Source organism: Macaca nemestrina, chromosome 18 (assembly GCF_043159975.1).
Source record: "Macaca nemestrina isolate mMacNem1 chromosome 18, mMacNem.hap1, whole genome shotgun sequence".
NCBI classification, from domain to species: domain Eukaryota; kingdom Metazoa; phylum Chordata; class Mammalia; order Primates; family Cercopithecidae; genus Macaca; species Macaca nemestrina.
In genome coordinates, this window is record NC_092142.1 from 1,985,923 (window position 1) to 2,009,667 (window position 23,745).

A 23,745-nucleotide genomic window follows, 5' to 3' on the forward strand; every position below is an offset into this window, starting at 1 on the left:
CAGAGCACGAGTGGCATGTAGGTGTTGAAATGGGCACCTACGGAGTCTTTTGGCTCCTAACTCACTTTCTACCTATCACACTGTCTCCTGACTGATTAAAAACATGTTCCCACTTCTATTTGAAAAAAAAATTTACCTTCGGGAAAGATCAAAGCTTTTAAAGTGAGCCAAGTCTGTCCCTACAACCAGGAAATTCCCACAGACGTCCAAGAAGCATGGGTTCCCCTCAGTCTCCGAGAAAAGGAGGAGTTGTTTGACTGTCCCCTGAGGAAAAGAAAGGAACAAGAAATGGATATATTTCATGTTTGTTACTGAACATTGTGCACAGATAACCTTGTACACTCCACTCACGCACGCACTCAGTGTTTACTGATGGCTCCGAGTGTGCGCAGCACTCTGCTAGATGGTAGTGCTGCAGGGGAAGGACGGGCCCTGTCCTCGGGAGAGCTCTGGTGCCTATAGTCTAGAGGGGAACACAGACAGCAGAGCGGCTGACAAACAAATATACATGTAATCTCAGCTGAGTGAGTGCCATGTAGGTAAAGAATGGGATCTTAGGAAAGTGCCAGGCATGGAGAGAGGGCGAATACCATCCACTGGGGAGTTCTGCAGGGCCCTGTCTGTGCAGGCGTCATGTGAAAGCCCCCGGAATACTTCTTATGTTGTGTCATGTGAGTGGTTACCCTGGGGTGAGGAGGTGGGTGAGAGGAAGGATGCTAGTTACATCGTGGGAACGTCCCGCCTGGGAAAAGCCCCTGCACTGTACACTTAGGCACGACGCACCCACTCTTCCTGACTACACACTCAGTGAATATTTCAGTGAAATGTTTAAGAAGTCAACCAGGTGGGCAGAGGCCACAGGGGCGTTCCAGGAGGCTGAGGGGAAGAGTGAGATTTCGTTCTAAGTGAAACTGGAAGACTGCAGGGTTTTGAGCTGGGAAGTGATTTCGTATCATTTATATTTTCAAAGAATCACCTTGGCCTTTCCAGCACATTTGAAAGCACGCCCCACAGTCGGCACGTTAGAAACACGCCCCACAGGCTGGGTGTGGTGGCTCAAACCTGTAATCCCAGCATCATGAGGTCAGGAGATCGAGACCATCGGGGCTAACACAGTGAAACCCCGTCTCTACTAAAAATACAAAAAATTAGCCGGGCGCGGTGGCGGGCGCCTGTAGTCCCAGCTACTTGGGAGGCTGAGGCAGAAGAATGGCATGAACCTGGGAGGCGGAGCTTGCAGTGAGTGGAGACTGTGCCACTGCACTCCAGCCTGGGTGACAGAGCCAGACTCCATCTCAAAAAAAAAAAAAAAAAAAGAAAGCATATGCCCCACAGTCACCCCACGGTCATGCTGGAGCAGACCTCATGCTTTGTGGTACGTCTTTTAGAGACTAAACCTTAGTTCTCTGAGTTTTAAAGCGAAGCTCTTAGCTCAATTCAACCAATGCCCAGTGAATGCCTACACCCTGCCCCGGGGTGCTCCACGCGAGTCAGATGCGAATGGCCGAATGCATCCTGGGGCCAAGACAGGCAGCAGGGAAGGCACAGATCTAGTGCATGGGAGCTGCACAGAGTCTGAGTGGCAAGGCAGGCTGGAAGGTGGGCAGAGCTGCAGGAGAACTTAGTGGGCACGGAACTCTCAACAAAGACTCCAAAAGCCAGTAAAGGAGCCTGCACAGCGTGTTTAGGAAACTGAGGGTGAGGGATGGATGGCTGGAGTCAGGGAGGGAATATTCCACGCTGAGGAGGCTCACTTCATTTTGATGTATCCAGTGGGAGCCTAATAAATGCTTATTGAATGAGCAAGTGGCTGCTTGAACACAGGATAAAAAAGAGAGCAGGGAGGCTGGGCACGGTGGCTCACACCTGTAATCCCAGCACTTTGGGAGGCCGAGGTGGGTGGATCACCTGAGGTCAGAAGTTTGAGACCAGTCTGACCAACATGGAGAAACTCTATCTCTACTAAAAATACAAAATTAGCCGGGCGTGGTAGCGCATGCCTGTAATCTCAGCTACTTGGGAGGCTGAGGCAGGAGAATCACTAGAACCTGGGAGGCGGAGGTTGCTGTGAGCAGAGATCACGCCATTGCAAACCAGCCTGGGCCACAAGAGCGAAACTCCATCTCAAAAAAAAAAAAAAAAAAAAGAGAGCAGGGGGAGTGGACTAGCTGATGGGGCCAGGGCTGACACTATTAACGATGACAGAGGGCACTGGAGGCTCCTTGGTGAGCTCACTTCCTGCCCGCCCCTTACCTGCTGGGCCCTGGGTTCAGATCTGAGCTCACCTCTTTTACATTCTTCAGCTAACATCTCTATGTCAATAAGTTCCCAACTCCCAAAGTACTGGCTGGCTTCAGGGCACTGACCCAGCTTCTGACCTCCAGAGCTTGTATTTCCAACTGTCTCTTGGATACCCCTAAGGGCTCTCCAAGGCACCTGGAACTGGCATCCTGCCCTGCCCCCTATTCCAGCTCTGCCTCTGGAGTTCCTGTCTTAAAGGGGCCACAACAAACCCAATCTCCCAGGTTAGAAAAGTCAGAACATCCTCAGTTCTCCACTCTCTGTAGTCACCCACCATGCAACTGGTCACCCCCCTCATAACACCCATGGTGCCGCTCTACTCCAGCTCTGTCGGTGGCCACTGCCTGGGGCCAGGCCGAGCTGCTCTCCTGCAGTGTCTCCCACAGCCTCACTCTTCTCCACCCTTAACCTCGGTTCCCCACTACGCTGGCACAGAAGTTACTTTCTAGCGAGAAAATGACGCAAAGTCAAGAAAATAAGTCAAAATTGGGGAAACGAAAGAACTTATCAGAGGAAGGTAAGTCCTTTTCAGGGATCAGGCCCCCAGAGACCTCAAATGAGGCAGCAGCCATGCCCTGCTCTCCCCATGAGCTGTGTTCATCTCTGGAAACTGCCTGCTGCCGCCACAGGTAGCTGAGAACTAACCTAACAAGCTGCCGCAGACAATAACCGCACCAGTGCTCAGCCCACTGCTGCCAATCAACGGTATTTCCATCAACCAAAGAGGATTCCCAATCAACAGCCTGACATCAGCCTGTGCCCACTCCCTCTTCTTGGCCTTTAAAAACCTGCCTGGAACAAAGGTCACATGGAGCCCAGACCCAGTGTTCCTTGGGGCTGAGTTTTCTGGGCAACTGCCCTTATCCTGGCTCAGGTAGACTACTTACTTACTTACTTATTTTTGAGACAGGGTCTCACTCTGTTGCCCAGGCTGGAGTGTAGTTGTACAATCACAGCTCACTACAACCTCAGCCTCCCCAGGCTCAGGTAATCATCCCACCTAAGCCTCTGAAGTAGCTGGGACCATAGGTTTGCCACCATGCCTGGCTAATATTTTTGTATTTTTTTGTAGAGACGAGGTCTCACTACGTTGCCCAGGCTGGTCTGGAACTCCTGGGCTCAAGCAATCCTCCCACCTGGGCCTCCCAAAGTGCTGGGATTACCGTCATGAGCCACCATGCCCGGCCAAGTAGACTGTTTAAATCACAAAGTGCTGGGATTACCGTCATGAGCCACCGTGCCCGGCCAAGTAGACTGTTTAAATCACATTTTGTGCTTCAGCCTCTTTCTTTTTAGTCAACAAAATGTACCCTATCACTCCTGGCTTCAACCCCACCTGCCTTCAGGGTGAGGGTCCAGGTGACCAGCCCTCCTGCCTCCCTTCCCACCTCCCACCACCACTGGTCCCACATACCACCCCCTTCCATGGCACTTGGCCTTTGCATGGGAGGCCCCTCGGGTCCTCTGTGGGGCAGACGTGACTCCCTGAAACACACACAGAGCTGGGGCCCTGAAGTTCTGGCCTAGGAAGCTGTCCTTTTTTTTTTTTTTGAGACAGAGTCTCGCTCTGTCGCCCAGGCTGGAGTGCAGTGGCCGGATCTCAGCTCACTGCAAGCTCTGCCTCCCGGGTTTACGCCATTCTCCCGCCTCAGCCTCCCGAGTAGCTGGGACTACAGGTGCCCGCCACCTCGCCCGGCTAGTATTTTTGTATTTTTTAGTGGAGACGGGGTTTCACCGTGTTAGCCAGGATGGTCTCGATCTCCTGACCTCGTGATCCGCCCGTCTTGGCCTCCCAAAGTGCTGGGATTACAGGCGTGAGCCACCGCGCCCGGCCGGAAGCTGTCCTTTTAAGGACTGGAAGTTCCTAAGTGTCTGCAGTCACTGCATCCCTGACACAAACACTAACAGCAGCCATGCATCTACGTCCTGAGGAGGGATAGTGTCCTGGAAGGACATGCTGGGTGTCCAACAAGGGTCGTGAGGGATCACTAACCCACCCTTACTCATGCCAGCACCACCTTACTAGTTACAACTGACACGTATTCCTTTTGTAACTTAATAATTAATGGCCATCCATGATGGTTCACACCTGTAATCCCAACACTTTAGGAGGCTGACGCAGGAGGGTCACTTGAGCTCAGTTCAAGGACAGCCTGGGCAACATAGTGAGACCCCATGTCTACAAAAACATAATAATAATAATAACAACAACAAAATTAGCCAGGCATGGTGATTGGCACCTGTGGTCCCAGCTACTTGGGAGGTTGAGGCAGGAAGATGAATTGAGCCCAGGGGTGTGAGGCTGCAAGCGAGCTATGATGGCACCACTGCACTCTAGCCTGGGCAACAGGATGAGATCTTACCTATAAAAAAATAAATAAAAACGAAAATAAAAAATTAGCCAGGCATGGTGGCACACACCTGTGGTCCCATGCTCAGGAGGCTGAGGTGGGAGGATCGCTTGAGCCCAGGAGGTCAAGATTGCAGTGAGCTATGATTGTCACTGCAATGCAGCCTGGGCAACAAAGTGAGACCCTATTTCTGAAAAGAAAAGAAACGAAAAGGAAAGAAAAGAAAAAATTAACAGAGAAATAAAAGGACCCAACTCCATGGCAGCTGTTGTTAGGCATTTTCCCAACTCTCAGTGGGCCCACTGTTATAGGACTTCTCAGTGGGCCCACTGTTATTTCCCATCATGCCACTGGTGTTCTCCCAGCAGGCCATTCACCCTTTCCCATCATGCCAGTGGCCTCTCCCAGCAGGCCATTCACCCTTTTCCCATCATGCCACTGGCCCTCTCACTGGCTTTCTCCCAGCAGGCCATTCACCCTTTCCCATCATGCCATTGGCCCTTTCCCCGCAGGCCACTGGTGCCCGCACAGCCCCACGTCTGGAGGTCTTTTCTTGGCAAACACAGGTCTTGAATAACACAGGTCTGATTTTCAAGGGTCCACTTACATGCACTTTTTTTTTTTTCTTCAATAAAGATATTTAAAGGCCAGGCGTGGTGGCTCACGCCTGTAATCCCAGCACTTTGGGAGGCCGAGGTGGGTGGATCACCTGAGGTCAGGAGTTTGAGACCAGTCTGACCAATATGGTGAAACCTCATCTCGACTAAAAATACAAAAATTAGCGAGGTGTGGTGGCGCATGACTGTAATCTCAGCTACTCGGGAGGCTGAGACAGGAGAACTGCTTGAACCTAAGCGGTAGAGGTTGCAGTGAGCCGAGATCATGCCACTGCACTCCAGTCCAGGTAACACATCGAGACTCTGTCTTAAAATAAATAATTTAAAAAAAAGGGCCGGACACTGTGGCTCACGCCTGTAATCCCAGCACTTTGGGAGGCCAAGGCGGGTGGATCATGAGGTCAGGAGATCGAGACCATCCTGGCTAACACGGTGAAACCCCATCTCTACTAAAAAAATACAAAAAATTAGCAGGTGTGGTGGCGGGCACCTATAGTCCCAGCTACTCAGGAGGCTGAGGCTGGAGAATGGCGTCAAGCCGGGAGGCGGAGCTTGCAGTGAGCCGAGATCGCGCCACTGGACTCCAGCCTGGGCAACAGAGTGAGACTCCATCTCAAACAATAACGAAAAGATATTTAACATTTTTTTGGAGATTTGTAACAATTTGAGAAAACTCAGACAAACCATGTAGCCTACAAAGAAAAAAAATTAACAGATATGTCATGAATGCATAAAATATAGGTAGATACTCGTCTTTTATCAGTCACGTCCATGAAGCATACACAAATCTGCACACACTTCCAGAGGTGGCACCCTGTGCAGCTGTGCGAAGTGTAAACCAACAAAAAGATGCGGTATGCAACCACAGCAATCACAACCACACGCAGGGAACTGTGGCCCACATTGTGCTACTCTAGTCATTTCACAGCTGCCTCCTCTTCCCACTGTGCTGAATTTCACTCAAGTGTTGCGAGGATCCCCTTAAAATGTTGTGCAGTGCTAATCACCTCTGAGTGGGCAGCTCCTCTCTCCAGTAAAATGCACATCACAGTAAAAAGTGACCTCTCACAGTTCTAGAGGATTTTTCATGTGTTTCATGCAATACTGTAAACACCGATTAACCCCAGGGAGACCCATGTGAAATGCCACTAGTGATGCTGGAAGTGCTCCCAAGAAGCAAGGGAAAGCCGTGACATTACAAGAGAATGTAGAATTGCTTGATACGGACAATAGATTCAGGTCTGCAGATGTGGACGCCACCTGTGGATGCCACCATTTCAGAAAGATGATTCATCCTATAGACTTAGGGTATCGATAAACACAGAATAGTACTGTGAATGTATTTCTCTTCCTCATCATTTCTTAGTAACATTTTCTTTCCTCCAGCTTACTTTACTGTAGAATACAGTATGTAATACATAGAACATATGAAATAGGTGTTAGTCGACTGTTCATGTTATTGGTAAGGCTTCCAGTCAATGGCAGGCTGCGAGTACTGAAGTTCTGGGGGAGTCAACAGTTACATGTGGATTTTCAGCTGCTCAGGTGGTTGCCACCCCCACGCCTGCATTGCTCAAGGGTCGTCTTTGCAGCTGCCCCTCATCTGTCCTTAAGATCACAGCCTTGCCAGGCGTGGTGGCTCAGGCCTGTAATCCCAGCACTTTGGGAGGCTGAGGGGGGTGGATCACCTGAGGTCAGGAGTTCAAGACTAGGCTGATCAACATGGTGAAACCCCGTCTCTATCAAAAATACAAAAAACTAGCCGGGCATGGTCGTGGGCACCTGTAATCCCAGCTACTAGGGAGGTTGAGGCAGGAGAATTGCATGAGCCCCAGAGGCAGAGGTTGCAGTGAGCTGAGATCGTGCCATTGCGCTCCAGCCTGGGCAAAAAGAGCAAAACTCCAACTTAAAAAAAAAAAGGCCTTGCTCTACCTCCCTTTACATCCACAACAGATGCGCACATGCAACGGGAGGAGTCAGAGGGGCATAGGTAAAAAGATGGAGGGGTGGGCAGGGATGGCAGTGACAAAGGTGTGCTTGCTCTGGGCTTGGGATGCCCAGAAGGCTCTCGACTACTCCCTTCCAGCTTTACTGCCTCCCCTCGGACCCAATAGGCTGCAGGAAAACATGCGGTGTCGGCATCTCCCTCTGTCCGTACTTCTCTCCCAGCTGGCACCGCAGCCATGTGGCTTCTCCCCACATCTTCCCTCCACCTGATTCAGACAGAAGTCCCCCACAGAGGGGCCCACCCGCTTCCATCTTCTCCTTGGCACTTATTGCTGACTTGTCTCCCGTCTGGATGCCAATGAGAATCGACAATCCATGATGGGAGCACACGAGCACCACGTGAAGTACAAGGACAGGAATGTGGCCGCCCCAGGCAATTAGACGCTGGGTCCCAAGAAGGAACCTGGAGATGGATAAAAATCACAAAGGTAGCTAAAATCAGGCTCGTGACAAAAGCTCTCAACCTGGCCACAGAACCTTGCTGCACACAGTGGGCTGAACGGTGCCCTTCCCAAAGATATGTCCACTCAGACCTGTAGCCCCAGATGCTTGCAGGGCTGAGTCAGGAGGATCACTTGAGCCGGGAGTTCGAGTCCGGCCTGGGCAGCACAGTGAGATCCTGTCCCTTAAAAAAAAAAAAAAAGATATGGCCGGGCGCGGTGGCTCACGCCTGTAATCCCAGCACTTTGTGAGGCAAAGACGGGCAGATCATGAGGTCAGGAGTTCAAGACCAGCCTGGCCAATATGGTGAAACCCCGTCTCTACTAAAAAGAAATACAAAAGTTAGCTGGGCGTTAGCTGGGTGCCTGTAATACCAGCTACTTGGTAGGCTGAGGCAAAAGAATCGCTTGAACCCTGGAGGCGGAGGTTGCAGTGAGCCGAGATCACGCCACTGCACTCCAGCCTGGGTGATAGAGCAAGATTTTGTCTCAAAAAAAAAAAAAAAAAAAAGATATGTCTATTTGGAATGTGTGAATATGAACTTATTTGGAAAATGGGTATTTGCAGTTAAGGATCTTGAGATGAGATCATTCCGGTTCAGGATGAGAGCTAAATCCAGTGATAAGTACATAAGATAAAACATAAGACACAGAAGAGAAGACACAGACGCGGGGAAGGCAGCCACATGAGGACAGCGCAGAGGCTGGAGCAAGGCATTCACAGAGGATCCTTCAACAATGCAGGGCTGTGAGGGGCCAACCACCTTGCCGTCGAAAATCCTCATGACACTTTTTTTTTTTTTGAGACAAGGTCTTGCTCCATTGCCCAGGCTGGAGTACAGTGGTGCAATCATAGCTCACCGAAGCCTGGACTGCCCAGGCTCAAGCCACCCTCCTGCCTCAGTCTCCTGAGTAGCTGGCACTACAGGCGTGCACCACCACACCTGGCCAATTTTTTTTGTTGTTCTTTAAGAGATGGGTTTCAATATGTGGCCCAGGCTGGTCTCAAATCCCTGGGTTCAAGTGGTCCTCCCACCTTGGCCTCCCCAAAGTGCTCAGATTACAGATGTGAGTCACTGCACTCGGCCTTTATATAACTTTTACTTCCCCAAAACATAAGGACTAACAGCCTGCTGTTGACAAGACTTCGCAACAATGTAAGCAGTTGATTGACACATATGTATATGTTCTATGTATTATATACTGTTTCTCACAATAAAGTCACCTAGAGAAAGGAAAATGTTATTAAGAAAATAGTAAGGAAGGGAAAATATGTTTACTATTTATGAGTGGAAGTGGGTCATTATCGAGCTCTTCATCCTCATCATCTTCACACTGAACAGGCAGAGGAGTTGTTGATCTTGGTGTCTCGGGGTGGCAGAGTCAGAAGAAATCTGCATCTAAGTGGCCCCTGCAGTTCAGACCTTGTGGTTCAAGGTCAAGTGCACAAGCCAAGGAACAGCAAAGCCCGCCAGCACCACCTCATGCTGGAAGAGGCAGGGGCAGGTTCTCCCTCAGAGCCTCCGGAAGGCATCAGACTGGACAGCACCTGGACGGCAGACTTCTGGCTTCCAGAACTGTCACAGAATAAATGTCTGTGCCAGAAGCCCCTCGGTTTGTGGTAATTTGTTCAGGCAGCCACAGGAAATCAACACACTGTGTCTGCCCCCAGGTTCTAGCCAGTGTGTGTGGGATGCAGACAGGGCAGTGGGTGCCTGACTCTACTCAGAAGGGAACTTCTTGGCCAGGTGCGGTGGCTCACGCCTGTAATCCCAGCACTTTGGGAGGCTGAGGCGGGTGGATCACAAGGTCAGGAGTTCGAGATCAGCCTGGCCAACATGGTGAAACCCCATTTCTACTAAAAATACAAAATTAGCCGGGTGTGGCGGCACACACCTGTAGTTCCAGCTACTCAGGAGTCTGAGGCAGGAGAATCGCTTGTACCTGAGAGGCGGAGGTTACAGTGAGCCAAGATCAAGTCACTGCACTCCAGCCTGGGAGTCAGAGTGAGGCTCCATCTCAAAAAAGAAAAAAAAAAAAAAAAAAGGGAACCTCTTAGAGGTCGCCCTGGCCCTCCCACAAGACACATGCAGGGGACAGCCTGGTTAAGGACATTATGTCCTTAACTGAACTGGAGCCACCCAGCCAGCTGCTGGGGTGTACATTAAGCCCTGCAAGGATTTATTTTCTTTTCGTAGCCCCATGTACTCGAAGTCCTGCAAAGTCATCCTTTTCACAGGCAAAAGGCCCTTGCCCTGTCTCCCGATTTCTGAAGTGACAGCCATACATTGAACAGCTGTCCCAGGATTCATTTTCACCATCAAGCACCTGACACGGGAAATCCAATCTAGCAAGGTGATATGGTTTGACTCCGTGTCCCCATGCAAATCTCACGATGAATTTTATCTCCTGTGTTGGAGGTGGGGCCTGGGGGGAGGTGACCTGGATCGGGGGGTGGTTTCTCACTATCCCTAGTGCTGTTTTGTGATAGAGATCTGACGAGATCTGGCTGTTCAGTGTGTGGCCCCTCCCGCTTCGCCCTCTCGTCCTCCTGCTCCGGTTGTGCAGGAGGCACTGCTTCCCCTTGGCCTCCCACCACGACTGTAAGTTTCCCGAGCCCCTGGGCCTGCTTCCTATAGAGCCTGTAGGAATGGGAGTCAACAAAGCCTCTGTTCTGTATAAATTACCCATCTCAGGTAGTTCTTTACACAGTGTGAGAACGGACTAATAAACTAGGTGAAATCAATAAACAGGCTTCGGCTCAATTGAGAGGAAGGATTTCAAACTCTGCTCTGGTTTTCTTGCCGTGGAGCAGCAACTTACCTGCCAGGTTCGCACTTGAACTCGGTTTGACTCCACCGTATAAACGCTTTCTTCATGCATTGCTAACACGGGCGTCTCACATAAGAAGGTCCCTAAAATGAAAGACGAACATCAGGAAGGAGGCCGCTCATCCGCCAGACTTGCCCGGAGATTCAGGAGCATTCCCACACATGATCCCCAATTAATCTCGGTCTCACCACAGCTTCATAGGGGTGTGCTATCTGCACCTCACAGATGAAGAAAATGAGGCTCTGAGGCACAGGGAACTGTCCACGGCCACGGCCGCGGCCACAGCTAGCAGTGGCAGCGTGTGCAGGCCCTGGGCTGACGTGGAGACTCCATGCCGGGCTCTGGGCTCCCTGCCCTGCACCCCTCCCATCTGGCAGCTCGCGCTCCCAGCAGCACAGCATCTACGACAACACACCCATTTAAGCAAGTGTTTGCTCATTTTAGGTGGAACTTTGGTGGCCACAAGCCCTGGTTCCTGGACCTAACTATTAGGGTTGCTGCAAAAGTGGTTTTTGCCATTAACCACAATTACTTTTGCACCAACATAATAGATAAGAATCTAGAGGCCGGGCGCTGTGGCTCACACCTATAATCCCAGCACTTTGGGAGGCTGAAGCAGGTGGATCACTTGAGGTCAGGACTTTGAGACCAGCCTGGCCAACCTCATGAAATGCTATCTCTACTAAAAATACAAAAATTGGCCAGGTGTTGTGGTGCATGCCTGCAATCCCACCTACTTGGGAGGCTGAGGCATGAGAATTGCTTGAGCCCAGAAGGCAGAGGCTGCAGTGAGCCACCATCACACCACTGCACTCCAGCCTGGGTGACAGAGCAAGACTCTTGTCTCAAAAAAAATCTAGTTAGGGAGATGATAATATACACAAAACAGAAAATATCCCAGCACCTGCTGTGTTGGTCCTACTGGGGGAAATAAGAAGTTCACCCTTGCTCCTAGGGAGTCTACAGAGGAGAGGAGATGTGAAGTGTCAGTACAATTCGGGATAGAGTGTGAAAAATGTTATGAGAGAACTTTAGGCAACAAAGTGTTACGGAGAAAAGATCTAAGGGAGAGGCGGAAACTAGTGAAGGACGTGCCTGGAGAGGCGGGGATGTTCAAACAAACGAGGGGGCAACCACCCTGGGAATGGCATGACACGAGGCCTCCTGTGTGGGCAGGCGGCTGAGGGGCAGGGTTGGTGAAGGCGATAACTGTGGAAGGCGAGGAGCTGAGGAGCACATCCTGATGGCTGGGCCACTGCAGTGGGCTGGGAAACGTTCCCTGAAGACGTCAGGTCCTGCTCCCTGGAACCTGTGAATATTACTTTATATGGCAGAAGACGGAAAGGTCTTGGATGGGGAGATTATACTGGGTTATCCAGGTGGGCCCTAAATATAGTCACCAGTGTCCCTGTAAGAGGGCGGGAGGCAGATTTCAGACCAGAGGCAATGTGACCACACAGACAGAGACGGGAGGTTTGTGACCACAAGCCGAAGACTGCTGGCAGCCACCAGAAGCTAAAACAGGTTCTCCCCTGGGACTGCAGAGGAAGCGTGGCTCTGCTGACGCGGTCACTTCTGCCCAGTGAAACTGATTTGGGACCTCTGGCCTCCAGAACCACGGGAGAATACATTTCTCACATCTCCGTTTTCTGAAGCCACCAAGTTTGTGGTCCTTTGCTACAGCCATCCCAGGAAACTCCCATAGACATGCTTAAGAGAGCAGGAAGAAAACAATGGCCAAGGCTGGACACAGTGGCTCACGCCTGTAATCCCAGTACTTTGGAAGGCTGAGGTGGGCAAATCACCTGAGGTCAGGAGTTCAAGACCAGCCTGGCCAACATGGTGGAACCCTGTCTCTACTGAAATATAAAAATTAGCCTGGCGTGGTGGCGCACGCCTGTAATCCCGGCTACTGGGGAGGCTGAGGCAGGAGAATTGCTTGAGTCTGGGAGGCAGAGGTTGCAGTAAGATGAGATCACGCCACTGCACTCCAGCCTGGGCAATGAGCCAAACTAACTGCAGAGAGCTGGAGAGACCTTGGGGACCTGGAAGGGTGTTTGAGATTAATGGAGCATCTCTGAAGAGCCACCTTGAAGTTTCAGGCAGAGGCTGGCCTTGGGTCAAGACACCACAGGTCTCACGGCTGTGCATGGTCTGGAAACACTTCAGAAGATGGGAGGCAGCCACCCCCTCCCTGGAAGGAACCCACAAAAGCATTGTGGCTGTTTACGCCCACACAGCAGGCCCCAGGATGCACGGACAACACGGGGCCAGAGCTGCAGCCCTGGCTCTGGAAATGCGGGCACAGGCACGAGGGTCTCCCCAGCCCCTATGCCAGTCCTCAACTGCACCACAGTGGCCCTCTCAGTAGGCAGGGAGAAAATAAAGCCAGGTAGTGGGAGTGCCTCTGTTGGGGTGAAAAGAACCCACCTGCACTCCGCATCACAGCTCCAGAAAGTTCGAAGATCGCCACCTGCCTTCCGTTCCAGACTGCGACAGCATCCTGAAAAGAATCGTGGACACTCAAGGCAAAGGGCAGGAAAAGTGAGGTGCAGACTGCACACCCCACGGTGCACTTCCAAAGCCTCCTTCTCCTCCTCTAAACATTTCCGAACGCTGCTGCTCCATCACCCTAAGACTATGAGATCACTGGGTCCTCTGTGAACGTGGGTTAAGGCTGTTTTCTGCGTTATATAAAATATCCCTGGGTTTTATTATGATTATTTTCTTTTTTTTTTAATTTAAGGTATGGGGAATGGCAAAGAAAGCATCCCTCTCTTTCCTTTATTTACTTTTTAAATTTATTTATTTATTTATTTTTTATTTTTTGAGACAGAGTCTCGTTCTGTCGCCCAGGCTGGAGTGCAGTGGCCGGATCTCAGCTCACTGCAAGCTCCGCCTCCCGGGTTCACGCCATTCTCCTGCCTCAGCCTTCCGAGTAGCTGGGACTACAGGAGCCCGCCACGTCGCCCGGCTAGTTTTTTTGTATTTTTTTTTTTAGTAGAAACAGGGTTTCACCGTGTTAGCCAGGATGGTCTCGATCTCCTGACCTCGTGATCCGCCCGTCTCAGCCTCCCAAAGTGCTGGGATTACAGGCTTGAGCCACCGCGCCCGGCCAAATTTATTTTTTAACTTAATTTTTTTAAATTTAATTAATTAATTAATTAATTTATTTATTTATTTATTTTGAGACGGAGTCTCGCTGTGTCGCCCAGGCTGGAGTGCAGTGGCCGGATCTCAGCTCACTGCAAGCTCCGCCTCCCGGGTTCACGCCATTCTCCTGCCTCAGCCTCCCGAGTAGCTGGGACTACAGACGCCCGCCACCTCGCCCGGCTAGTTTTTTTTTTTGTATTTTTAGTAGAGACGGGGTTTCACCATGTTAGCCAGGATGGTCTCGATCTCCTAACCTCGTGATCCACCTGCCTCGGCCTCCCAAAGTGCTGGGATTACAGGCTTGAGCCACCGCGCCTGGCCTATTTTTTTTTTTTAATTTATAAGAGTAGATGGCAGGTGTATATATTTGTATTATTATTTTCCTTTTTTTGAGACAGGGTCTCACTCTGTTGCCCAGGCTGGAGTGCAGTGGCACGATCTCGGCTCACAGCAAGTTCCACCTCCTAGCTTCAAGCAATGCTCCTGCCTCAGCCTCCTGAGTAGCTGGGACCACAGGTGCCCACCACCACGCCCAGCTAATTTTTGTAGTTTTATTAGAGACGGAGGAGTTTCAGCATATTGGCCAGACTGGTCTCGAACTCCTGACCTCAAGTGATCTGCCTACCTCAGCCTCCCAAAGTGCTGGGGTTACAGGCATGAGCCACCACGCCCAGCCTATATTTTCATTATGATTTTCTTCATGAATATGATGTACATAGATATCCAGGAAATAAGAGAATCTAGGATGGAACTGAGAGTGGCCTAACCTACCATCTGGGACCCTTGCTGCCCTGAACTACCTGGCAATGGGGCAGTTCTTTTCTTTGTGTTGAAGACCCCTCCTCCGACCCGCGGGTCCCCTCGGCAGTCACCTTAGTGGCAAACACCCCACTGATGTGCATATCGGTGCGCAGGCTGTGCGCTACCCCCGTGGACAGGAAGCACACATTCAGCAGGCTCGGGGAGACCTGCACGGCGGCCACTTGCTGGTGGAAGTGTGACGACATGGCCTGCTCGCTGAGGATGGCCACGGAGATGACGTTGTTCACTGCCAGCAGGTTCTTCCTGGAACCCCACTTCATTTCCAGGTTGCAAGAGAAAGAACCAGATGTGCGAAAAGAGCAGGAGAAAGATGCAGTCAGGAGAACGCTTATACACATGAGAACTCAGAAACCATTTCTAAGTACCATTGTTCTGGACTTAAAAAATGATCTCAAAAAATGTTTTATAAAGGTAAAGTGTGTGCTGTGTAGAAAGACTTTAAGATACTGATGCTCGGGCCGGGAATGGTGGCTCAAGCCTGTAATCCCAGCACTTTGGGAGGCCAAGGCAGGCGGATCACGAGGTCAGGAGATCGAGATCATCCTGGCTAACATGGTAAAACCCCGTCTCTACTAAAAATACAAAAAGTTAGCCGAGGGTGGTGGCGGGCACCTGTAGTCTCAGCTACTTAGGAGGCTGAGGTGGAAGAATGGCGTGAACCTGGGAGGCAGAGCTTGCAGTGAGCCGAGACTGCGCGACTGCAGTCCAGCCTGGGCAACATAGCGAGACTCCGTCTCAAAAATAAATAAATAAATAAATAAATAAATAAATAAATAAATAAATAAAAGATACTGATGCTCAAGAGTTGTGATTGGACAGGCAGCACTTGTATGTCTGTTCTGATGGGAAAAGCGTCTTCTAGAGTTCTTCTGAGTGTGACTCACTCTTCTGAGTGTGACATAGGGATGTTTATATTTTTTATAAACAAACAGGAAGTTTATACAATGGATTAAATTATCTAGCTTTCCTCTGCTGATGCGAAATGTTGGTTTCATAATTTTATATTAAACTTCTAAATCTATCTAAAAAAAATAAAGAGCCATGCAAAATAGGAAAGTATAAATTCCATATAGGAAAAAACCCAGACATCAGAAACTGCTATGAAAGGGCCCAGATGTTGGACTTAGAAAAGACTTCAAAGTAGCCACCAGAAACCCGCTGAAGGAACTGAAGGAAACCATGCCTAGTGAAGTGAAGGAAGGTATAATGACAGTGTCTCATCAGGTAGAGAATGGGAACAGAGAGAAATCATAAGAAAGAACCAAATGCTGAAGAGAAACTAAAACATCCTCACACAAAAACTTGTAAACAAGTGTTCATAACAGCATTATTCAAATATCCATCAACTGATGAATGGAGAAAGAAAACGTGGTCTGTCCACAGCAGAGAATGTAATTCAGCCATGAAAAGGAGCAAAGTATTGACACAGGCTACAATCTGGAGGGGCTACCACGCCCGGATAATGTTTTGTATTTTTTTTTTTTTTTTTTTTTGAGTCGCAGTCTCGCTCTGTCGCCCAGGCTGGAGTGCAGTGGCCGGATCTCAGCTCACTGCAAGCTCCGCCTCCTGGGTCTACGCCATTCTCCTGCCTCAGCCTCCCGAGTAGCTGGGACTACAGGCGCCCGCCACCTCGCCCGGCTAGTTTTTTGTATTTTTTTTGGTAGAGACGGGGTTTCACCGTGTTAGCCAGGCTGGTCTCGATCTCCTGACCTCGTGATCCGCCCGTCTCGGCCTCCCAAAGTGCTGGGATTACAGGCTTGAGCCACCGCGCCCGGCCAATGTTTTGTATTTTTTTGTGGAGACAGGGTTTCACCGTGTTAGCCAGGGTGGTCTCGATCTCCTGACCTCATCATCCACCCGCCTTGGCCTCCCAAAGTCCTGGGATTACAGGGGTGAGCCACCGCGCCTGGCCACGGCCTCCACTTTCATGCAGCAGAAAATGAGTGCACCAAACACCCTTGTAGGCTGTACCTGGATTTGCGTGATGTTTCCTTGGAGCTCGGTAGGGGTCTGAAGAGCCCACCTGTCCTTGCCCTCTGCCCCGGGGCTGCCCAGGAAGCCTGGTACTTTTCTCCACATGGCTACTCGCCCTCTGTCGGTACCAGCGGCCAGAAGACCTACAGGTAGAAACAAACTGCATGTGAACAGAGTTAAAAAAGGGAACTAAAACAGCAACAAGCTCTGTTCTCTGACCCCCTTCTTCAAAGCATCAGTCCTCGCCCAGCCCAGTGCCTCTTCACCTCATCCCTGGCTGCGTCCTTCTGTTTAGGTCCTTGCCACCCTGACCTCACAGTGCTGGTGCGGGGGTGGTGGGGAACGCTGCCCTCCCAGCTTTCCTAGAGGCCAGTCGGTCTGGCTTGGGTCTGCCCTGTGCTCAGCACTCAGCAGGCACTAGAGACACAGCTCTGGCTCACCTCCTAGTCTCCTGTGCTCTGGATGTGCATATGCACACATACACACATGTGCATGCACACACACACTTGCACACACACTTCCTGCACTGTCTTTCCTGTGACATTTCAGGAGAGAACAGAGATAAGTGAGCATGGAATTGGTGTGCCATGCTTTTTAGACGGGGTCACACTCTGTCACCCAGACTGGAGTGCACTGGCACTATCTTAGCTCTCTGCAGCCTCAACCTCCCAGGTTCAAGCAATCCTCCCACCTCAGCCTCCTGAGTAGATGGGACCACCACTGTACACCACCACAGCTGGCTAATTTTTGTATTGTTTGTGGAGACAGGGGTCTCACTATGTAGCTCAGGCTGGTCTCGAACTCCTGGGCTCAAGTGATCCTCCCTCCTCAGCTTCCCAAAGTGCTGGGATGCAGGTTGTCATGCTTCTGATCAAACCCCTTGGCCTTCGTGTGGGACCACAAAGCTCTGCTGTTGCTTGCTTGCCCGACTATTTGATGGCTGTGAGTTATTGAGTTACCATTGTTTAAGTAGCCTCCACATTTCACTAGAATTATTTTGCAGCCCAAGCACAATGCTTGTGGTTGGTTCTGTTTCTCTCGTGCCAGGCCAGGAAGCCTCACCTTTGACTTGACAGTAACAAACACAGTTTATATTCTCTCCTTTCTCAAAGCCAAACTTCTCGTCTGGACTCAGTATATAATTCTCTCCTCGTTCTATATCCCAGAATCTACAACAGAAGAGAGTAAGCCCCATGGAGGGCCTGTGTTAGTGGTGTTTCCCTCTGAAGGGTTTTTGAACCTGTGGAGCAAAATTAAAAGTCAGGAAAAAGACAGAGTTCATCAGACTCCTGATATGAAAACGAACACTATTATTACACTTAGGACATTTTATGTCCTGTTTATAATCAAAGAAAGCAGTTGCCGATAGAAGATGGTTTGTACATGGCAGGAGGTCACCACGAGACACAGGAACTGCAACCCCACGCAGAGCACGAGACGGCCCCGGAGAGCACACGGAGCTAACACAGCAGGCAGCAGAGAGACCAGAACGACCGATTCTAGTTATGCCACACTCCGAAAAACCAGGCAAAGAGATTCCACGGGCAGACACCAGGGCAGGGTCACCTGGAGGCAAGGGGAGCCCCAAGGGAGCGCAGTGGAGTGGGCAGGGACTCCTGCGGTCCCTCAATGCTTAGCTCCTCAGTCTGGGAGCTGGTGAATGGGTATGTCCAGTGTGTGAGCAGTCAGCATCATATGTGCAATTTTTTCTTTTTTTTTTTTTGAGACGGAGTCTCATTCTGTCTCCCGGGCTGGAGTGCAGTGGTGCGATCTCGGCTCACTGCAAGCTCCGCTTCCCGGGTTTACACCATTCTCCTGCCTCAGCCTCCCGAGTAGCTGGAACTACAGGCACCCGCCACCATGCCTGGCTAATTTTTCGTATTTTTTAGTAGAGACGGGGTTTCACCGTGTTAGCCAGGACGGTCTTGAGCTCCTGACCTTGTGATCTGCCCACCTCGGCCTCCCAAAGTGCTGGGATTACAGGCGTGAGCCATCACGCCCGGCCCCATATGTGCATTTTACAGTATATATGCTACATTCCAACACAAAGCCGACTTAGAAGAGCCTGTTCCTCAGAGAATTCTCAAAAAGGGCCACTGGAAAGGCAGACTCTCACCTGAGGGCAGTCTCCCCGACGGCCATCACGAGAAGGCTGCCTTCAATCAAAGCGATGTCTGCGCGGCGGCCGCTTTTCCCACTCAGCTTGACCTGTGTAAGGAAAGGCACTGTGCTTGCCGAGACGGCCTGTCCCGGCTTCAGGATCCTGAAGTCTCTGGTCCACAGTGACTCCATGGAGACTCACCAAGCGGGGCAAATGCGGGGACAAATGATGGAGACTCTGAAGGTGGCTTTGGGTTTTGAGATGTATGGACTGAAGCAAACCACTACTCTCACACATTAAATAACGGCTACTGAGTGCATAGCGTGGGCAGGTGGCCATCGGTGGACACGCTCTGGAATGATCATGAGGTTGAGCTGGTGCTCCCTGTTCATCCAACCACACACTCTGGGCAGGCCTATCATCCCTGTTGTGCAGAGAACAAACCTGGCCAGGGCCCACCAGCCAGTGAGGAGCTGAGCAGGGTATTTAAAGCCAGGCCTATGGACTGAACTGCATGCCTCAAGCTCGTATGTGGGAGCCCAACCCCCAGTGCAACTGTATTTGCCTTCAGGAGGTACTTAAGGTTAATGAGACCATGAGGTGGGTGAGCCCTGGCCTGACAGGGCTGTGGCCGTGGAAGGCGACACCAGAGCTGGTGTTCACTCTCCCTGCCAGCCCTGTGAGGACACTGGGAAGAGGCCTCTGCAGGCTGCTTGGCATGGGACATCACAGCCTCCGGAACTGTGACAAATGTCTGTTGTCACGTCACGCAGTCTGTGGTAGGTTGTTACGGTGGCCCAAGCTGGCCCCTGTGACAAGGTCCCCGTGACGAGTGCCTGTGTCCTCATCTGCCCTTACAGGGTGTGTAAAGGACCAAATGAATGCTGACTGAAGAAAAGTCAGCTCTGTCATCTGCAAGAGCATCTTTAGGGAAAGTTCAGTGGCCTCCAAGGAGCAAGGATTCCTGTGGAATAAATCAGCGGGAAGATGTGGATACGGTCGCCTGCCTGCTGAGTTCTGCAGGTGGAACGAGAGGCTGTGTGACTCTCTTACTTGCGCCCCAGGTCATGAGGGGTGCAGCTTGTGGGTGGGCCCAGGCTGTCTCCCATCAGGCCCCACATCCACCTAGAGAAGCAGGAAAATCTCCATCTCTTTTGTTTCCTTCACCTATCAACTGAATGTGGTATGATAAATAATGACATCGCTAGCTACGTTAGCCGCCCTAACACAGATGATAGGCTTTTATTCAGTCTTGCTATCCAAAAGAGAAAGGACCGTCAACGAGGCCTGAGAGAAACTGGCCCAAGCTCCCCAGCATGAGCCCCCAAGCCCACTCCCACTCACCTTCATCACTTCTTCTGCTTCGCCCTCAGGAGGCACTGTGTACAGGGACAGTCGGAGGTTCTCCGTGACTACCACCAGTGCCTCCCTCTTCTCCATGTAGAACAGCATCTGAATCGCACTGTCTGCAGACACCACCTGAGTGGTCTTGCCCTTCTCATCCACATAGTGCACTGTCCCTGGGGGCAAACATGGGGTCACTACACGAGGAGGCCCTGGTTTATCCGCTTCCATGACCCTCACCGGCAGCCATTTCTATCAACTTAAGGACATTTTCAAAACAAAGCATCTTCAGTATAAGAACTTAAAAATGGGCCAGGCACAGTGGCTCATGCCTGTAATCCCAGCACTTTGGGAGGCCGAGGCTGGTAGATCACCTGAGGTCAGGATTTCAAGACCAGCCTGGCCAACGTAGTGAAATCCTGTCTGTACTAAAAATACAAAAACTAGCTAGGCAGACGTAGTGGCGTGTGCCTGTAATCCCAGCTACACGGGAGACCTAGGCACGGGTATCACTTGAATCCTGGAGGTGGAGGTTGCAGTGAGCCAAGGTCACGCCACGGCACTCCAGGCTGGGTGACAGAGTGAGACTCTATCTCAAAAAAAAAAAAAAAAAAAAAAAAAAAAGAACTTAAAAATGAAGCATGTGACCTGACCTTGCAGGTTGCAACCTCCACTTCATGGGTTCAGCTTGGCCTCAAGCTGTCTCTACTGATCCCTTCTCTGCCCCTGGCTTGGTGGGTTTCTTTTTTTTTTTTTTTTTTTTTTTGAGACGGAGTCTCGCTCTGTCGCCCAGGCTGGAGTGCAGTGGCGCGATCTCGGCTCACTGCAAGCTCCGCCTCCCGGGTTCACGCCATTCTCCTGCCTCAGCCTCCCGAGTAGCTGGGACTACAGGCGCCCACAACCGCGCCCGGCTAATTTTTTGTATTTTTAGTAGAGACGGGGTTTCACCGTGGTGTCGATCTCCTGACCTTGTGATCCGCCCGCCTCGGCCTCCCAAAGTGCTGGGATTACAGGCGTGAGCCACCGCGCCCGGCAGGCTTGGTGGGTTTCATGTCCACACTGCTGACCCTGCAGATCTGGCAGCCTCGGAGCTCTGTGTCCATCTCATACCCTCCACACACTGAGGCCCTAAATGACAAGCTCTCTCTGTGGCCTCCGCTCCTTGACCCTTCTGCCCCGGGTGTCACTGCTGTGCCATCTGCCTCCTGCCAGGCTCTCTCTGGACCACCCTCTGTCAACCTCCACAAGCTGCTCCTGGTCTAAGCTACAGACTCCACTGTACCCAGCCTGGAATCCCCTCCTCCTGCCCTGCCTGAGCCTGCTCCAGCGCTGGCCAGCCACTCTGTCTGAAGGCCCTGTGTGAGCCTGGGGACTTGGGCTCACTTTGGCTGCTCTGCAGGAGACTCCTCTGGGCGCCTTCTCACTTGTCCCTCCCTTCTCATCTTTTCCCCACGGACAACGAGTTCTTATTTTTATTATTAATTCTTTTTTCAAGACACAGGTTCTCACTGTGTGAGCCAGGCTGGAGTAAAGTGACATGATCATAGCCCACTGCAGCCTCAACCTCCTGCGCTCAAGTGATCCTCCCAACGAGGCCTCCCAAGTGACTGAGGCCACAGGCACGCACCACCACACCCAGCACAAGTTCTCATCCAACTGAAGAGTTCAAGTTTATCTAGAGGTGAATTGGGACACCAACTAGTATTTAATAAGTGCATAGTATGTGGCAGGCTCAGTTCTAAGCATCTTTATCTACCCAGGTGATAACTGGGTAGACACCGGTATTATCCCCATTTTCCACAAAAGGACATGAGGCACAGCGAAGAACTCACCCCCAAAGCCTTCAGCTCCTGGACAACGGGCAGAAATTCGCAGCCCATGTGCTGCCAGAGCCGGGCTCCTCCCTGGCACACACCCCCTCCTCCAGCGCTTCTTCCTTGTGGGCCTCATCCCTACACCCCCTTCTCATTAGCCTTCCTGGGGGGGCCTATCCTGGCATGCCCTCTCCTTGCCATCTCATGGTGCTGTGCCCACTCGGATGTCCCCACTGGGATCTTCTCAATGTCCCCCCTCCATTAGCTCTATCCCTTCACCTTCTAAAATGAAAGATTTCCCTTATTTAAAAATTATAAAAACCACACAGCCCCATCTGTTCTCATCTGCTCTCTTCTTCCTGTCAAGATCTGGCTGCTTGCTGAAACCGACAGCAAAAGCCTCCTTTCTCCTGAGACCCGGCAACCTCTGTGTGGCTCTCATCTCCTCAGCCACGCCAGCAACAGACACACCTGGGCCAGCGTCACATGGCTGTAAGAGATGCACTTTTTCTTTTAACTTCATATTGCATTTATTCCGGCCTTGGCTAGGCAGCCTGTCCCCCTCGTACAGTGAGGAAGAGCAGGCTGAACACCAGACACACGGTGCCCAGCGCTGACCTCCCCATGACGGCTGGCCAAGTGCTGTAGGCTGGAGTGAAACCCCTGTCCTGCTCACACCTCATTCCTACACCCTAGCCAAGTACCTGGCATACAATAGGTGCTTGATAATTACATAGACTGAACACCAGGGGTGCCACCAAAGAATCTTTCCAAAACTGTCCCTGGTGCCATGCAGTCAGCCTGTAACTGCTGATTAAAAGCCTCCTTGGCCGGGCGTGGTGGCTCACGCCTGTAATCCCAGCACTTTGGGAGGCCGAGGTGGGCGGATCACAAGGTCAGGAGATCGAGACCATGGTGAAACCCCATCTCTACTAAAAATAGAAAAAATTAGCCGGGCGCAGGGGCGGGCGCCTGTAGTCCCAGCTACTCGGGAGGCTGAGGCAGGAGAATGGCGTGAACCTGGGAGGCGGAGCTTGCAGTGAGCCGAGATTGCGCCACTGCACTCCAGCCTGGGCGACAGAGCGAGACTCCGTCTCAAAAAAAAAAAAAAAAAAAAAAAGCCTCCTCATGAAAATCCTTCAAACACAAGCAAAGCTCAACTTATCGATAAGAACAAAGTGAGGGCAACATTTCAACACTGGATGGATGGCTGAGAGACCGGCTGTGACTCCGCCCAGCACACATCATCCTTCTGTGCAGCCTGCAGCTATGACCATTACTGTTCTATGCAGAAACACCATCTGTGAATTTAAAATCCCTATCAGATACCCCTAAAACACTAGGACCCCGCAGAATCACAACCAAACTTCCTCACCATCCATCAGACTGACAAAGAATGACAGCCCCTCCTGAGACCCCATCTTCAGCAAACTTCCAGAGCTGCTCTTCTTCCAGTTAAACATGTCCAGGGCTTTCTCATCACCGCTCACAGCTGCCTTCGCCAACTGAACCAGGTCCCTGAAAGCAAACATGACACGAAGTCAAGATTCTTCCGCCTCTCCTACAGCGACTCAGGGCTGGGGTCCCTCCTGGGTCAGGAGCAGCCCGCTTCCCGCTCCCCCCGATGTATACACACGCACGGGTCACGGTGCAAGCCCCACACTTACTCGCCAGGAGGGGGGAGCCGGAAGATGCAGTGCGTGAGGGGTTTCCCATACTCGTGTTTCAGCAGGGGCGTCCCTTGCACTCGGCCCCTTTGGTCCAACCTCCACAAGAGCAAGACACCAAGCTGGAAAGACCCAACACCACGTGGTAGGACAGGTGTCCTGACAGAATGACTGGTGGGAGGCAAATGTTAAACTGTGCAACAGGATGCATATTTCTTTTTAAAAAAATTACAAAACTACTGTGTATATACCATAAAAATTTCAAACTATTCAAGTCTTTAAACAAAGAACTGGAAACTCCTATAGAATATCTCCACATCTT

At 51.1% G+C, this 23,745-nt stretch overlaps 1 protein-coding gene across 3 annotated transcripts in view; it reads right to left on the reverse strand.

Annotated features, from left to right (window-relative positions):
• Positions 1 to 23,745, reverse strand: part of LOC105485847 (intraflagellar transport 140) — a 104,126-nt gene that overhangs the window by 63,760 nt on the left and 16,621 nt on the right. For all 3 annotated transcript variants that reach the window (XM_071083859.1, XM_011748408.3, XM_011748407.3), the window contains 10 exons: positions 23,424 to 23,545; positions 23,132 to 23,274; positions 19,943 to 20,118; positions 18,614 to 18,705; positions 17,560 to 17,666; positions 16,495 to 16,640; positions 14,574 to 14,777; positions 12,979 to 13,051; positions 10,540 to 10,631; positions 137 to 264 (listed from right to left, as the gene is read on the reverse strand). In XM_071083859.1, coding sequence (XP_070939960.1) covers positions 137 to 264; positions 10,540 to 10,631; positions 12,979 to 13,051; positions 14,574 to 14,777; positions 16,495 to 16,640; positions 17,560 to 17,666; positions 18,614 to 18,705; positions 19,943 to 20,118; positions 23,132 to 23,274; positions 23,424 to 23,545 — 1,283 coding nt within the window. The remainder of the gene's footprint in view (positions 1 to 136; positions 265 to 10,539; positions 10,632 to 12,978; positions 13,052 to 14,573; positions 14,778 to 16,494; positions 16,641 to 17,559; positions 17,667 to 18,613; positions 18,706 to 19,942; positions 20,119 to 23,131; positions 23,275 to 23,423; positions 23,546 to 23,745) is intronic.